At 41.4% G+C, this 17,947-nt stretch overlaps 1 protein-coding gene across 4 annotated transcripts in view; it reads left to right on the top strand.

Annotated features, from left to right (window-relative positions):
* CACNA2D3 (calcium voltage-gated channel auxiliary subunit alpha2delta 3) overlaps positions 1 to 17,947 on the top strand; it is an 898,858-nt gene that overhangs the window by 390,582 nt on the left and 490,329 nt on the right. For all 4 annotated transcript variants that reach the window (XM_070776473.1, XM_070776472.1, XM_070776475.1 and 1 more), the window contains one exon: positions 10,557 to 10,719. In XM_070776473.1, coding sequence (XP_070632574.1) covers positions 10,557 to 10,719 — 163 coding nt within the window. The remainder of the gene's footprint in view (positions 1 to 10,556; positions 10,720 to 17,947) is intronic.

The raw sequence follows: 17,947 nt of genomic DNA, 5'->3' as shown, positions 1-17,947 counted from the left end.
TTTATGTCTGTTAGTATTTGTCTCATGTATTGATGTGCTCCTGTGTTGGATGCTTAGATATTTACAATTGTTATGTTTTCCTCTTGGGTTGATCCCTTGATCATTATGTAGTGTACTACCTTATCGCATTTAATCTTTATTTTAAGGTCTATTTTGTCTGATATGAGTATTGCTACTCTAGCTTTCTTTTGCTTTCCATTGGCATGAAATATATTTTTCCATCCTCTTACTTTCCATCTAAGGTGTCTTTAGGTCGGAAGTCTGTTTCTTATAGACAGCATATATATGGGTCTTGTTATTCTATCCATTCAGCCAGTCTGTGTGTTTTGGTTGGAGCATTTAATCCATTTACATTTGAAGTAATTATTGATATATATGTTCCTATTGCCATTTTCTCAATTGTTTGCAGTTGATTTTGTAGATATTTTTCTTCTCTGTATTTCTTGACTATATAAGCTCCTTTAACATTTGTTGTAAAGATGGTTTGGTGGTACTGAATTCTTTTAACTTTTGTTTATATGAAAAACTTTGATTTCTCCATCACTTCTGAATGAGATCCTTGCCAGGTAGAGTAAACTTGGTTGTAGAATTTTTCCCTTTCAGTAGTTTAAATATATCCTGCTGGCCTGTAGTTTCTGCTGAAAGATCAGCTGTTAAGCATGTGGGGTTTCCCTTGTATGTTACCTGTTGCTTCTCTCTTGCTGCTTTTAATATTCTTTCTTTGTGTTTAGTCTTGGTTAGTTTGATTAATATGTGTTGTGGCTTGTTTCTCCTTGGGTTTATCCTGTATGGGACTCTTTGTGCCTCTTGGACTAGATTGACTATTTTCAACTATAATCTCTTCAAGATTTTTCTCATACCCTTTCTTTTTCTGTTCTTCTTCTGGGACCCCTATAATTCAAATGTTGGTGAGTTTGATATTGTCCCAAAGGTCTCTGAGACTATCCTCAGTTCTTTTCATTATTTTTTCTTTATTTTGCTCTTCAGAAGTTATTTCCACCAATATATCTTCAAGCTCACTGATTCGTTCTTCTGCTTTAGATATTTTGTTAGTAATTCCTTCTAGAGTATTTTTAATTTCAGTAATAGTGTTGTCTCTGCGTGTTTATTCTTTAATTCTGCTGCTACTGCTGCTAAGTTGCTTCAGTAGTGTCCGACTCTGTGCGACTCCATAGATGGCAGCCCACCAGGCTCCCCCGTCCCTGGGATTCTCCAGGCAAGAACACTGGAGTGGGTTGCCATTTCCTTCTCCAATGTCAGTTCAGTTCAGTTCAGTTGCTCAGTCATGTCTGACTCTTTGTGACCCCATGAATCGCAACACGCCAGGCCTCCCTGTCCATCACCAACTCCCAGAGTTCACTCAGACTCATGTCCATCGAGTCAGTGATGCCATCCAGCCATCTCATCCTCTGTCATCCCCTTCTCCCCCAGCCCCCAATCCCTCCCAGCATCAGAGTCTTTTCCAATGAGTCAACTCTTTGCATGAGGTGGCCAAAGTACTGGAGTTTCAGCTTTAGCATCATTCCTTCCAAAGAAATCCCAGAGTTGATCTCCTTCTCCAATGTATGAAAGTGAAAAGTGAAAGTGAAGTCGCTCAGTAGTGTCTGACTCTTAGTGACCCCATGGGCTGCAGCCCACCAGGTTCCTCCGCCCGTGGGATTTTCCAGGCAAGAGTACTGGAGTGGGGTGCCATTGCCTTCTCCGCTTTAATTCTTCTAGGTCTTTGTTAATTGATTCTTGCATTTTCTCTATTTTTTTTCAAGGTTTTTGATCATCTTACTATCATTATTCTGAATTCTTTTTCAGGTGGTTTGCCTATTTCCTCTTCATTTATTTGGACTTCTGTGTTTTTTTAGTTTGTTCCTTTATTTGTGTAATATTTCTCTTCCTTTTCATTATTATTTTTTTTAGCTTATTGTGTTTAACGTCTCCTTTTCCCAGGCTTCAAGGTTGAATTCTTTCTTCCTTTTGGTTTCTGCCCTCCTAAGCTTAGTCCCAAAGAAAGGCAATGCCAAAGAATGCTCAAACTACTGCACAATTGCACTCATCTCACACACTAGTAAATTAATGCTCAAAATTCTCCAAGCCAGTCTTCAGCAATACGTGAACTGTGAACCTCCAGATGTTCAAGCTGGTTTTAGAAAAGGCAGAGGAACCAGAGATCAAATTGCCAACATCTGCTGGATCATGGAAAAAGCAAGAGAGTTCCAGAAAAACATCTATTTCTGCTTTATTGACTATGCCAAAGCCTTTGACTGTGTGGATCACAATAAACTGTGGGAAATTCTGAAAGAGATGGGAATACCAGACCACCTGACCTGCCTCTTGAGAAACCTATATGCAGGTCAGGAAGCAACAGTTAGAACTGGACATGGAACAATAGACTGGTTCCAAATAGGAAAAGGAGTACGTCAAGGCTATATATTGTCACCCTGCTTATTTAACTTCTATGCAGAGTACATCATGAGAAATGCTGGGCTGGAAGAAGCACAAGATGGAATCAAGGTTGCTGGGAGAAATATCAATAACCTCAGATATGCAGATGTTACCACCCTTATGGCAGAGAGTGAAAAGGACCTAAAGAGCCTCTTGATGAAAGTGAAAGAGGACAGAGAAAAAGTTGGCTTAAAGCTCAACATCCAGAAAACTAAGATCATGGCATCTGGTCCCATCACTTCATGGGAAGTAGATGGGGAAACAGTGGAAGAAATTTCAGACTTTATTTTTTTGGGCTCCAAAATCATTGCAGATGGTGATTGCAGCCATGAAATTAAAAGACGCTTACTCCTTGGAAGGAAAGTTATGACCAACCTAGATAGCATATTCAAAAGCAGAGACATTATTTTGCCAACAAAGGTCCATCTAGTCCAGGCTGTGATTTTTCCAATGGTCATGTATGGATGTGAGAGTTGGACTGTGAAGAAGGCTGAGCATGGAAAAATTGGTGTTTTTGAAGTGTGGTGTTGGAGAAGACTCTTGAGAGTCCCTTGGACTGCAAGGAGATCCAATCAGTCCATCCTAAAGGAGATCAGTCCCGGGTGTTCATTGGAAGGACTGATACTGAAGCTGAAACTCCAGTCTTTGGCCACCTCATGCAAAGAGTTGACTTATTCGAAAAGACCCTAATGCTGGGACAGATTGGGGGCAGGAAGAGAAGGTGGTGACAGAGGATGAGATGGCTGGATGGCATCACCGACTCAATGGACATGAGTCTGAGTGAACTCCGGGAGTTGGTGATGGATAGGGAGGCCTGGCGTGCTGCAATTCATGGGGTCGCAAAGAGTCAGACATGAGTGAGCGACTGAACTGAACTGAACTGAACTGAAGCTTGGTCCAGTTGTTTGTGTAAACTTCCTATAGGGGGAGATTTGTGCTGAGTTTTTGTTTGTTTGTTTTTCCTCTGATGGGCAAGGCTAAGTGAGGTGGTAATCCAGTCTGCTGATAATTGTGTTTGTATTTTGTTTTGTTTGTTGTTTAGATGAGGCATCCTGTATAGGGTGCTACTGGTGGTTGGGTGATGCTGGGTCTTGTATTCCAGTAGTTTTGTTTCTGTGAGTTCTCACTTTTTGATACCCCCTAGGGTTAGTTCTCTGGTAGTCTAGGGTCTTTGAGTCAGTGCTCCCACTGCAAAGGCTTAGGGCTTGATCTCTGGTCAGGAATGAAGGTTCCACAAATGGTTTTTTATGGCATTAAGTGAGATTAAAACAAATATCCAAGAACGAGAAACCAAAGATGAACCCCAGACTTTTGGCAGTTACAAAATCAGGCAAATAATAATTAAAATAATAGAATATTCACATATACATACACACCCATCGGCAAAGTCAATACAGTCCTACAAAAGTAAAGTACAGTAGAATGACCCAGTGAACAAAGGAAATCAAAAAATTATATTTATCAGTTAAGAACAAAACTAAAGGAACCAAAAGTTATGTCTACCTTAACAAAACTAACTAAAGCACAAACTGGAAAACAAAACTAAAGCAAGATGCCAATTGTGGAATAAAGCAATGAAAATAAAACTAACAAATATGTTGAGAGGGAAGGAAAAAAGAATAGATATGCAAAGTTAAGTAGAAGTAGATAAAGAAGATTTATATATATTAAAGATTAACTGCATAGGGAAAAGAACAGTAGGAAAAGCAAGCAAAGTAATAAATGTAGAAAAAATAATGATAGGTTATAAAAATTAAAATCAAAAAAAGAAATTAAAAATTAAAATTAAACAGAGAAGAAAAAAAAAAGAGGAAAACTCCCCAGAACTTCAAAAACCCAACATAGATGCAGAGGTTTGTAACAACAATTAAAAATTTATAGATTCAATGCAATCCCTATCAAGCTACCAACAGTATTCTTCACAGAGCTAGAACAAATAATTTCACAATTTGTATGGAAATACAAAAAACCTCGAATAGCCAACGCGATCTTGAGAAAGAAAAATGGAACTGGAGGAATCAACCTACCTGACTTCAGGCTCTACTACAAAGCCACAGTTATCAAGACAGTATGGTACTGGCACAAAGACAGAAATATAGATCAGTGGAACAAAATAGAAAGCCCAGAGATAAATCCACGCACATATGGACACCTTATCTTTGACAAAGGAGGCAAGAATATACAATGGATTAAAGACAATCTCTTTAACAAGTGGTGCTGGGAAATCTGGTCAACGACTTGTAAAAGAATGAAACTAGAACACTTTCTAACACCATATACAAAAATAAACTCAAAATGGATTAAAGATCTCAACGTAAGACCAGAAACTATAAAACTCCTGGAGGAGAACATAGGCAAAACACTCTCTGACATACATCACAGCAGGATCCTCTATGACCCACCTCCCAGAATATCGGAAATAAAAGCAAAAATAAACAAATGGGACCTAATTAACCTTAAAAGCTTCTGCACATCAAAGGAAACTATTAGCAAGGTGAAAAGACAGCCTTCAGAATGGGAGAAAATAATAGCAAATGAAGCAACCGACAAACAACTAATCTCAAAAATATACAAGCAACTCCTACAGCTCAACTCCAGAAAAATAAATGACCCAATCAAAAAATGGGCCAAAGAACTAAATAGACATTTCTCCAAAGAAGACATAAAAAAAAAAAAAGAGAGAGAAAAAAAAAGAAAAAAAAAAGCTCAAAAGCTTAATTAGACTTCATAGTGCCAATAAAATTGACAACTACAACAGAGGTGGGGGGAAAAGGAAAAAAGATTCCAAAAGAATCTACAGAACAAGTCAAAACATAAGAATAATAAATGCTTATTATTTCATTATTAAGTCACATATTATTAAGTCACTGCTTTCAGAGTCCTGTACCTCGCTGGAAGTCAGAGTCTGCCTCACTTCCCTGGGGTACCCTCTGACACTGTGCTGATCTCTGGACCTGCTGTGGGGGTAGCTCAGATTCTAATCTGGTTCTACTCCTCTGTGTTCTTGCCTCCAATGTCCACAGCTATCAGAACTAGTGCGTTTTCTTTTGTGGGAGCTCTCAATGACCTTTTATATATTCCATAGACACAGAGTCTGACTAGTTGATCTTGTGGATTTAATCTGCAGCTTGTGCAGTGGTGGGAGGGTTTGGGGTCTTCTTCCTTAGTCTGCCCCTGGGTTTCAATTGTGGTTTTATTCCCACTTCTGCATGTGAGTTGTCCACTGGGGTTTGCTCCTGAGGCTGCCCTGGAGGACTTGGGTTTGCCCCTGTGAGAGCCAGGTGTGGAGGTGGTGCAGCTGCTTGGGTCGCAGGGGTTCTGGCAGCACCAGGCACTCAGGGGAGTTGGCGGCTAGGACAGCAGGAAATATTGTGCTCTCGAAGGGTATGGCAACCAGAATTGGCCAGTATGCTCCAGTATTCTTGCCTAGAAAACCCCCACCTCCCTGACAGAGAAGCCTGGCAGGCCACAGTCTACAGGGTCGCAGAGTCGGCTACTACCCAAGCAACCCCATGCAAGACTGTTTTAGCCTGTGGCAGCTCTGCCCCAGTGAGTTGAACGTGAAGGTGGTGCAGCTGCTGGGCTTGTGGGGACCCTGGCGATGCCAAGTGTGCAAGGGCATGGACTGCCTCCACCGCAGGAGTTATGGCCCTATCAGAGTCTTTTTTCAAGCCTCTTGTAGTTGGCGATCAGAAGGCCTCTTTGGCCAGTCTTTCTCCGTATCTCTGCCTATTCAGGCACTTAGGGGGCTTCCTTGCCTGGGATCCTTCTCTGCTGTTCAGTGCATCAGGCACATAGCGGGGCCCACCTGGTTGGGATCCTACTCTGCAGTTCTTTGCATCGGTCACTTAAAGGAGCACCTTGGTTGGGGTCCTACTCTGTAGTTCAGTGCGTCAGGCATTTGATGGGCCAGCCTCTCTATTGTTCAGTGCTCAATGCTGGTGTGTTGTGGGAGAGAGGCTATGGTGATGGCTCCACCCGCTATGCGTGATTCTGCAGTATCACCTTGCTTCCATAGCTGCCCAGCTTTCCTCCACAGGCATTTCCCACCAGTCTCCTCCCTCACATTCCCTCGATCCGTCTCTCCACAGTCAACAGCAGCCCTTGCCTGGGAATTGCTCCATAATTCCTAAACTCCAGCTCCCAGGCACTGCACTTTCCAGGGGATCTGCGTCCCTGTCTGGGGTGTGTACGGCTGCAGCAAGGACTGTCTGATTCTCATTCCATTTAGGCTGCCGCAGATCAGTTGTTCATTTTCAGCCTTAAATGTGTCTCCTTTGACTCAGACAGTTGCCCCAGTGTGGGGATCGGAACCCTGCTTCAGTTCCCCCACCGGCCAAGGGCAGGTCCAGTCCTACGAACACTCTTGTTTTTTCCCCTAGTTCCTTCGTCCTACAAAGTTTTGCATGGGTCTGTGTATTCTTTTCTGCTGGTCAGGTACTCCTGTCCACTCTCAGCTGGTGTTCTGCATGCACTTCTATGTCTGAAGGTGTATTCCTGATGTATCCATGGAGAGATATTTACTCCACATCCACCTACTTCTCTGCCATCTTGTTCTCAGAGTCATTGATTTTCTTAATTGATTTCCTATTTTCAATTTCATTGATTTCTATTTAGGAAAATTAAAACAAATATTTTTTCCTTCTGCTTTGGATTTAATTTTCTACTTTCTTAAAGAAGAAGCTTAGATGATTGATTTTAGATCTGTTTTCTTTTCTAATAAATATATTGGAAATTTTCCTGTAAACACTGCTTTTGCTGCATCTTGCAAATTTTGAGAAGTTGTATTTTGATTTTAATTTGGTTTAAAATTTTTCTTGAGACTTATTCTTTGACCCATGTGTTATTTAGAAATATGTTGTTTAATCTCCAAATATTTGGGGATTTGCCCAGCTATCTTTCTGTTGTTGATTTATAGTTTAATTTCAGTGTGATCTGAGAGCATACTTTGTCTGATTTCTGTTCTTTTAAATTTGTTAAAGTGTGTTTAATGGCTCAGAATGTGGTCTTTCATAGTGAATGTTCTATGTGAGCTTGACAAAAATGTTTATTCTGCTGTTGTTGGATGAAGTAGCCTATAGTTAGTTAGGTCCAGTTGTTGTGCTGTTCAGTTCAAATTGTTAACAATATTCTGCCTGATACATTTGTCAGTTACTGATAGAGGGGGTGCTGAAGTCTTCAACTTCAGTACTGCTTGTTTCATAGTGCTCAGTATTAGCTGTTTCTCCTTGTAGTTCTGCCATTTTCCCCTCACATATTTTAATATTCTGTTAGGTGCATCCATGTTAAAGACTGTTATGCCTTCTTGGAGAATCGACCCCTTTGTCATTATGTAATGCCAGTGTTTCTTTCCTGATAATTTTCCTTGCTTTGAAGTCTGCTTTGTCTGAAGTTAATATCGTCACTCTGGCTTTCTTTTGATTAATGTTAGCATGGTAAATTTTTCTCTATCCCCTGACTTTTAATCAACTTGTCCTTTATATTTAAGGTGAGTTTCTTGTAGACAGCTTTTATTTTTTTATCCACTTTGACAGTCTCTTTTAACTAATCTGTTTAGACCATTCACATTTAAAGTGATTATTGATATGATTGGATTAATATGTACCATGTTTGTAACTGTTTTGTATTCATTGCCCTTTTCTTTGTCTTCTACTCTTTTTATGCCTTGTCTGGTTTTAATTGAGCATATCATATTTTTAGTATAATATTAGTATTTTTTTTCTTCCTAAGTATTTATACTTCTTTTTAAAAATTGGGTTAGAGGTTGTTTTATAGCTTGCATTTTACATTTATAACTAATAAAAGTCCACTGTCAAATAACCTCGTACCATTTCATGGATGGAACATTATGGTATGGGACATTATGATAGAATAGTCCCAATATCTCCCTCCTATTCTTCATCAGATCAGATCAGATCAGATCAGTTGCTCAGTCGTGTCCGACTCTTTGCGACCCCATGAGTCACAGCACGCCAGGCCTCCCTGTCCATCACCAACTCCCAGAGTTCACTCAGACTCACGTCCATCAAGTCAGTGATGCCATCCAGCCATCTCATCCTCTGTTGTCCCCTTCTCCTCCTGCCCTCAATCCCTCCCAGCATCAGAGTCTTTTCCAATGAGTCAACTCTTCACATGAGCTGGCCAAAGTACTGGAGTTTCAGCTTCAGCATTGTGATATTCATTTCACTTATCCATGAATTTGTATAATCCAGTAATTTGTTGCCATTATTATTTTGATCAAACTATTATCTGAGAGGTCAGTTAAGAATAAGAAAATTAAATATTTTTCTTTTATTTATTTCTTCTGTAAAACAGTCTTTTCTTTATGTAGATCAGGGTTTCTGATGTATATAGTTTCCCTCCCTTTAAAGGGCTTTTAACATTTTTTGCAAGGCAGGTCTGTTTGCAGAAAATTTCTTGAATTTTTATTTGTCTGAAGAGGTCTTTATTTATTTTTCAGTTTTGAAGAATAATTTTGCTGGACACAAAATTCTAGGTTGGTAGGTCTTTCTTCAAACGCTATTTCATGTCACTCTCTTCTTGCTTTTCTGAACAGAAGTGTTGATGTAATCCTTGTCTTTGTTCCTCCGTAGGTACGGCTTTCCCCCCTTTCTGGCTTTCTTTAGTAGTTTCTTTTCTTGGTTTTTGTAGTTTGGATATGACATGTCCAGGTATAGTATTTTTGTTGTTGTTGTTGTTGTTTGTTTTTAATATTCATATGCTTGATGTTTCCTGGACTTCTTGGATTGGGTTTCTTGTTTGTCATTAATTTTAGAAATATTACTTCAAATAGTTCTTCTGTTCTTTTTTTCTCTTTCTCCTCCTCTGGTATTCCCATTACACATCTGTTATACTTTTTGTAATTGTTCCATGGTTTTTGAAGATTCTGTTATTTTTTTCCTTTTTTTTTTTTCTTTGCTTTTCAGTTTGAGAAGTTTCTACTGATATAGCTTCAGGCTCACTGAATTATTTCCTCAGCTGTGTCTCAGCTGGAAGTGAGCCATCAGTGTTCTTCATTTCTGTTATGTATTTTTGATTTCTAGCATTTCATTCTGATAGTTCGTTAGAATATTTGTCTCTCTACTTATCTATCTCTTCTTACCTGTTTTCTACTTTTTCCAGTAATTCCCTTAGCATATTAATTACATTTGTTTTAAATTGCTGATCTGATAGTTATGACCACACCTGCCATCCACCATCTTGCAATACTGTGCAGCAGATAAGTGCCCAGTTTTTGGAAATAGACTATCTGTATTTTAATTCTCTTTCTGCTTCTCAGTGGTGTAATTTTTGACAACATACAGAAATTCTCTCTACCTCAATTTCTTCACTTGTGAATTGAAAATACTCTTAAAACCTAGTTCTTAGAGTTGTTAGAAGTGAATAAGTTAACAAATGAGAAGCACTTAGAATAGCAAATATGCTGCTGCTGCTGCTGCTAAGTCGCTTCAGTCGTGTCCGACTCTGTGCGACCCCATAGACGGCAGCCCACCAGGCTCCTCTGTCCCTGGGATTCTCCAGGCAAGAACACTGGAGTGGGTTGCCATTTCCTTCTCCAATGCATGAAAGTGAAAAGTGAAAGTGAAATCGCTCAGTGGTGTCCGACTCAGCGACCCCATGGACTGCAGCCTACCAGGCTCCTCCTTCCATGGGATTTTCCAGGCAAGAGTACCGGAGTGGGATGCCATTGCCTTCTCCAAGCAAATATGACTATCTAGCATATTATATATTTACTTAATTTTTGTTGTTTTCCAGTCTCCTTCTACTTAAAGTTCAGGTTATTAAGGGCAGAGTCAGTCTTCAAACTTTAAAGAATTGAAATGTTTTTGTGCAGTTTTCTCTATATTTATATAAGGAAATACTGAGAAGCTTCTTAAATTTGTTTTTCAAAAGTACTTAATGACACTGGGAAATATTTATCTAGTGCTACCATATTACACTAGTGCAGAAAGAGCCATAGATGGTGTGAAAGGCTTAAAGAGATTCTGTGACTAGAGTTAAGATTCACAAGTGTAGGGGATGGCCCACCCAGGTCAGCCATACTCAGGTCTGAGTTCACAGCCTTCTCCTCTAAGCCACATGTTGTGTGTTTTGTTTTGTTTTTTTACTTTCTCTTTCAGTATGAATATTTCAATGCCGTGCTAATAAATGAAAGGGACAAAGATGGGAACTTTTTGGAGCTGGGGAAGGAATTCATCTTAGCCCCAAATGACCATTTTAATAATCTGCCTGTGAACATCAGTCTGAGTGACGTCCAAGTGCCAACGAACATGTACAACAAAGGTAAGACTTACTGCTGCTGGTCTTTTAAGAGGGTGATGAGGGGAGGGTGTGAGGGACAGGGGTGGCTGGTTTGGGATAGTGTGCTTTTTTGAAAAATGCGGTTATAAGCCCAGTGTTTCAAGCATTGGCAGTATAGGTGAAGTGTGTGCCTCTTCTGCTTGAAGACTCTAGGCTTGCTTTCTGGTTCGTGTTGCATTAGGCCCTCTTAACTTGTAGTCCATAGATTGGCAAACTTTTCTTTAAAGGGCCAGATAATTAATAATTACTTAGACTTTGCAGGCCATAAAGCCTTTGTTGCAACTACTCAGCTCTGCTGTTTTGGCACAAAAGCAACCATAGGTAATATGTAAATCAGTAGATAATATATAAATTGACTGTGTTCTCAGAAAACATTTAAGCTACAAAACCAGTTAGCTACATTGGACCTGCGGTTTCTAGTGTACAGACCTTTTCTCTTCTTCCTCCCTTCCTTATGATGATTTTGAGGGTCTGGAGCTCCTGGTATTGCCATGGAGTTAGTTGTGGTTTGCCTGCAATGCTGGACACCCCCGGTTCCATTCCTGTGTCGGGAAGATCCCCTGGAGAAGGGATAGGCTACCCACTCCAGTATTCTTAGGCATCCCTGGTGACTCAGTTGGTAAAGAATCCACCCGCAATGCAGGAGACCTGGGTTCGATCCCTGGGTTGGGAAGATCCCCTGGAGAAGGGAATGGCTACCCACTCCGGTATTCTGGCCTGGAGAGTTCCGTGGACTGTATAGTCTATGGATACACAAAGAATTGGACATGACTGAGTGACTTTCACTTAGAGTACAAAGCAGAATGAATGCTAATGAAGCTCCATGTTTCCAGGCCTGTGTTCCTCAAATCCAGTTTTTTCATAGATTCTAGAGTTCTTTTCCCCAAATTCCCATATGCCCCTTTGAATTGGGATAATAGTAGCCAAGGATTGGGCTTTGGCAACAGATGACCGCTGGTTAGACTTTGAGTTCCACTTCTTACTGGCTGTGACCTTGAAAGGCTGAGACCACTTCCTTTCTTTAGACCTTAGTTTCCTTGTATCTAGGATATGGATAATAACTGTGTATACATCATGGGGTGTTGTAGGGATGAAACGCATGATGTGTCCAAAGGGGTTAACTGAGGATATCACCCTCCTCATCTTCACCATTACTGAGCAGGAGTTTGCTCTGCTTTGTCATACCAAGGAGGAGCCTAAGCAAAGAACTGTCTTCCCCCCAAAATAAATCAGGAAGCCATGGCATTTTTAAAGTAAAAATCGACTGTGTTATGTCCCATTGATATTTCAGAAATACTGGGATCTGGTTTCAGTATCTCAGGAATGCAGTGTGAAGAGAAGGCTTGGATCCTGCTCTTTCTCTTGCTGGCTCTATAATCCTCAGCAAGCAACTTTGCCTCCCTGAGGCTCAGTTTCCCTCTTTGTAAAATAGGGATAAGGGTACTGCCTCCTTTGGGGGGTTATTGTGAGAATATGAAATGATGCCTAAGCAGTCTCAGCTCAGCTGTTGCTCATAGAAAGTGCCTATTGCATCTTAGTTGTCATCATTATTATTGGGAAATAACATGAATATACATTTCTAAATTGTTTTAGGTTATTGTTTAAAGAATGTGGTCAGTGATTAAAGAACTTCCCACTCAGCATCTCTGAAGCATTCTTCTCATGCCTGTCGTTTGAGGTTCGATATCTAATATCTCCCTTTCCTAGTTGACCTGTTATCCATCCTTGATGTTCTGTGAGGCAATAACCTATCCATTAATTTTTTAAATTATTTATTTGTTTACTTATTATTATTTTTGGTTGCTCTGAGTCTTTGTTGCTATGCATGGGCTTTCTGTAGTTGCAGAGAGCAGGGCTTACTCTTTGTTGCAGTGCATGGGCTTCTCATTGTGGTGGCTTCTCTTGTTGAGGAACATAGGCTCTAGGGTGCATGGGCTTCAGTAGTTGTGGCACAGGGGCTCAGTAGGTGTGGTTCATGGGTTTAGTTTCTCCATGGCATGTGGAATCCTCCCAGACCAGGGATCTAACCCTATCCCTTGCACTGGCAGGCAAATTCTTATCCACTGTGACACCAGGGAAGTCCCATTAATTATTCTGATGGTTAATGGAGCCTCTGTGGTGAACCAGGTGCAGCCCCTTCCTTGAGAAGTTCACAGTGAACTTAGGGACCAGACGGGTAAAGAGATCATAGGATACTGTGTGTCATCTGCTGGCCACAGTTACTAAAAGCCCAAGACAGTGGGAGCTCTGAAGAGGGGGCCTGACCATTTGCTCCTGTGAGCAGCCACAAATTTGTCTTCATTATCTCTTATAGAAAATGATGTCAGTCCAAGTAGCCTTCAGTGGGCTGTGGATTGAACTATATCCTGTGACCTAATCTTCACTTTGGACTCTTCCTCAGAGAGCAAATTCCTAAGAATGCAAGCCTTAGAGAATTGAGCTTAGCTTTGTTAGGTGGAGTTTAATCCTTCAGAGGCATCCTGCCAGCTGAGAAGGAAACTACCTTTTGTACAATGAGGCTGTAAGGGAACCATCCTGTCAGCATTAAATGCATTCTCAATGGAAGAGGAAAAGTTCAGATTTTGCAGAGCAATTCCAGACGTAGAACAGCTCAGAATGATCTTTTAAAATACGGCAGCTGCTTGAAGGTTGCTTGAACTATTAGCACCATTATAGATATTTAATTGCACCTTGAGCCTTAAAGGTATTACTGTACCTTTCCATGGTGACAGCACATCAGGGACTAGCGCTGTCATTGATCACACAGACCGCAGGGCTTGCTAGGCAGAATCCAAATAGACAGTCAGATTCTTGAGTCATGGAGGTATATAATTTTGTTTAAAATCATCCTCAGCAGCCCTTATGGTGTCTGCCTACCACCAGCATTCAGATTCAGTGGTCCCCCAGCTAGGCTGTGGGTCATAGACTAAAGTTCCCTGTGTCTTGTTTCCACCAGGCAGTGAGTAAGCTGCCCAAGAAACAGAAGAGGAGACTTCGGGAAAATTCCTGTCTCATTGTACCTAATTCAAACCAGCCCCAAATAGTCATTTTTCTTTTCATGTTGCAGAGATGTATTTCATGTTTAGAGTGCCCTCCAGCTCAGATCTAGTTATTGATGACATGTACAAAAAACACATGCTCAAAGCTTGGTCACTAGCTGAGAAGTTCTTGGGTTAGAAATCTTGCCCCACTGAAGGAAACCAGTACAGGGGGCCATGCTCTCCTGGCAGCCTGAACCCCCATGTGCATGGAGCAGAGTGGTTCAATACTTGCGTATGCACTGCTGTATGCTGTGTTCCTGGGCATAACTTCTAGGCATAGATGAAACTTGCTGGTGAAATCCACCTCTTTTCTGTGGTCGGCCTTCTTTTTGCCTCTGGGGCTGGGCCTTTTGCGACCAGGCTGTTCAGCCAGGCCATTGTTCACCTCTGTGCTGGAGGTGCCTTTCTCGAAGGCACTGATAGAAAGTGCAGGTTCAAAGCTGCTGACATGACAGTAAACTGACCTACAAGCCACGAGAATTCAAAGAGCCATATTCCTGAAGTATTTAGAAATGTGCAACAGCTTCTTCCTGAAACTTCTTCAGCCGATGTTTGCTGAATGGCTCCTCTGGCATCTCCAGCCTACTAGTCTGGCTATACCTGTCAAGACATCTTTGGAGACTAGCTGCCCTTGCCTTTCAAAGCCCTGAAGAACTCCATATCCTCTATGAGTAAAGCAGGGTGAAGGATGCTTCTGTGAGAACTGAGGATAATTTGACAGTGATTCAGATAAAGCTGAACTCTTGTAAGTAATTTCTGGGCTGAAGTGGTATAAAATTTACACAAGCACATATGTAGGTACGTGTACACATACGTACCTATTACATAATATATACGTGTGTGTGTATCTGGGTATGTGTGTTTGTATATGTGTATTTGAAAGAAATATGCTCTGCTGGTAAACTACCCCTTCATCCCTGTTGAGGTCCTTTGATGGACCAGACCCTGATGGTCTGGAGTGGACCAATAAGAAAGTAAAGGAGAGAGAAAGAGGCTGATATTCCTTGGTTTACACAGAAAGCCAATAAAGCCCCTGACATGGGACTTGCTCTGTTCACGGAGGCCTCAGGCGCCCTCTCGATGGGGTGAAGACGCAGAGCACCTTCTCTAGAGGGTCTTAGAAGCCTGGGCAGGAAAGTGAACTCAGAGAGCCTCTGCACTCCAGGGGATCAGCCTGAAAGAGAGAGAGAGAGAGAGAGAGAGAGAGAGAGAAAGAAAGACAAGGGGACCAGAGCTCTGATGGAGCAAAGGTATTTTAATGAACATGATGTGGGCATATATACTGTCTTACAAGGTAGTTATTCTCAGCAAAGATAAAGATTAAAATTCCAGACTTACAAAACATAGGCAATCCATATTAAAGAGAGAGAGAGTTGTAAACAATCACTTATACCATATGGTTCACAAGAAGGAAGAGGGTACTTATCACCATATAGAAACACCAATGAAGGAAATGCCTGGATTCCTCAGCCCCCTGGAGAGGCTTGCCTCTCCTCTTAATTCCTGAATATTCAGGAATTAATAAGGAACAGAGAATTCCTGACAGATCCAAACAGCACACAAGAGCCTCCTGTTAAATGCTTCCTGACACATCCCCACCTCTCACCTCTGTCTACCCACTTGAGAACCCCATTCATTCATTGAGTGTGCCTTTCTCTTTCCTCCATTATATCTTATAATTCACTCCATTTCTATTATCCCCGCCTCCTCCTTTATTGCTTTTCCAAATGCTTGTTCTTCAGAATCAGCTCAGTACAAACTCTTTAATTCCTTCACTCTTTTGTAGGTGACTTTGGTCCTTTGTTCCAGAAGTAAGTTCCACACGTTGTTTTCCTTCCGCATGTGGACTTCTCTGAGGGCAGGGGCCTTACTGATTTGGCCTGCCTGGTGCCCTCCCTTGCCCTGAGCACTGTGCTCTCTACATGGTGGAGTTTCCTCAATGGGCGAGGGAGGGAATGCCCCCGAGGCTGCCATGTTCTCATGGCATCTGCCAGCAGCAGAGACATACCCTGGCTAACTTACATGGAAAAGATACTATTTGAAAGGACATTGGGTGTCTCCCAGACTCTCCCAGAAGGCTACAGAATACAGTTTTAGACAGTGGTTGTGTGAGAGGACAGCCAGGGGCCAGAGCCACACCCAGAGGCAGCCTGGTGAGGACCACCTGCCACCATGGCTGACCCCATGTGTCTGTGACTGCATAAAATGGCTGTGTCTCATTTTCCACATTCAGAAACCAGTGGTGATAATCTCAGTGACCTTCTTAGGGGGTTGTGGTGATGATTTAACATTTAGAAGGCCACCCAGTACCTGAGCTTAGGCAAGTTTCTTTTTTTCCTCCAGTCCTCAGCATCCTTAGGCATAACAGTACTGAGCTGATAGAATATCATGTATGAGGTAAGAATAATGCTTGTGTAGGTTGGGGTGCAGTGGCTAGCTCACTGACCTTGTCTCTTGTCACCTGCTGGAGGGGAAATAAGACCCATGTCATGGTGTCACAGTCAAATAGCACAGGAAGAGAGTCTGTATCTGATGAAGGCCAGTGCTTTCTACTGTGATTATCACTACATTAGCTTGTTTGATTCTTGTAAGCAGTGATGATTAACAAAGGAAGGATTTGAACTAAGAGGGAGTAACAAAAGGTTACATGTTCCCCAGCTGGTAGAGGCAGGATCAGAACCCAGCATTTTCATTAACTGTCCTTTCTGGACTACACGCCACCCCAGTGTCTAGGCTGAAGGTCTGTGAGCCATTTTTCTCAAGGTTGTCTATAAAGGGAAAAGGCAATACTCTAGCTCCCAAATATTTTTATTTTATTTATTTATTTTTTAAATATAAATTTATTTATTTTAATTGGATGCTAATTACTTTACAATATTGCATTGGTTTTGCCATACATCAACCTGAATCTGCCACGGGTGTACACGTGTTCCCCATCCTGAACCCCCCTCCCACCTCCCTCCCTGTACCATCCCTCTGGGTCATCCCAGTGCACCAGCCCCAAGCATCCTGTATCCTGCATTGAACCTGGACTGGCGATTCATTTCATATATGATATTATACATGTTTCAATGCCATTCTCCCAAATCATCCCACCCTAATATTTTTATTTTAATATTGGTTGAAATAGTGGTTGAAATCCAAAAACTAGAAATAGGTCAAAGTTCAGTTCAGTTCAGTCACTCAGTTGTGTCCAACTGTTTTCAGCCCCATGGACTACAGCACACCAGGCTTTCCTGTCCATCACCAACTCCAGGAGCTTGCTCAAACTCATATCCATTGAGTCAGCGATGCCATCAACCATCTCATCATCTGTCATCCCCGTCTCCTCCTGCCTTCAATCTTTCCCAGCATCAGGGTCTTTTCCAGTGAGTCAGTTTTTCCTATCAGGTGGCCAAAGCATTGGAGCTTCAGCTTCAGCATCAGTCCTTCCAATGAATATTCAGGATTGATTTTCTTTAGCATTGACCGGTTTGATCTCCTTGTCATCCAAGGGACTCTCAAGAGTCTTCTCCAACACCACAATTTAAAAGCATCAATTCTTCGGTGCTCAGCTTTCTTTATGGTACAACTCTCACATCCATACATGACTACTGGAAAAACCATAGCTTTGATTAGACAGACCTTGTTTGGTAAAGTAATGTCTCTGCTTCTTAATATACTCTCTAGGTTGGTCATAACTTTTCTTCTAAGGAGCAAGCATCTTTTAATTCTATGGCTGCAGTCACCATCTGCAGTGATTTTGGAGCCCAAGAAAATAAAGTCTCTCACTCTTTCCATTTTTTTCCCATCTATTTCCCATGAAGTGATGGGACCAGATGCCATGGTCTTTGTTTTTTGAATATTGAGCTTTAAGCCAACTTTTTCACTCTCCTCTTTCACTTTCATCAAGAGGCTCTTTAGTTCTTCACTTTCTGCCATAAGGATGGTGTCATCTGCCTACCTGAGGTTATTGATATTTCTCCCAGCAATCTTGATTCTGGCTTGTGGTTCATCCAGCCCTGGATTTCTCATATTGTACTCTGTATATAAGTTGAATAAGCAGGGTGACAGTATACAACCTTGACATACTCCTTTCCCAATTTGGAACCAGTCCATTGTTCCATGTTTGGCTCTAACTGTTGCTTCTTGACCTGCATACAGATTTCTCAGGCGGCAGGTAAGGTGGT

The sequence above is a fragment of the Bos indicus genome, chromosome 22, assembly GCF_029378745.1.
Source record: "Bos indicus isolate NIAB-ARS_2022 breed Sahiwal x Tharparkar chromosome 22, NIAB-ARS_B.indTharparkar_mat_pri_1.0, whole genome shotgun sequence".
In the NCBI taxonomy this organism is placed as follows: Eukaryota; Metazoa; Chordata; class Mammalia; order Artiodactyla; family Bovidae; genus Bos; species Bos indicus.
The sequence above is the reverse complement of the archived record's forward strand: the minus strand, read 5'-3'. Positions and strand labels throughout refer to the sequence as shown.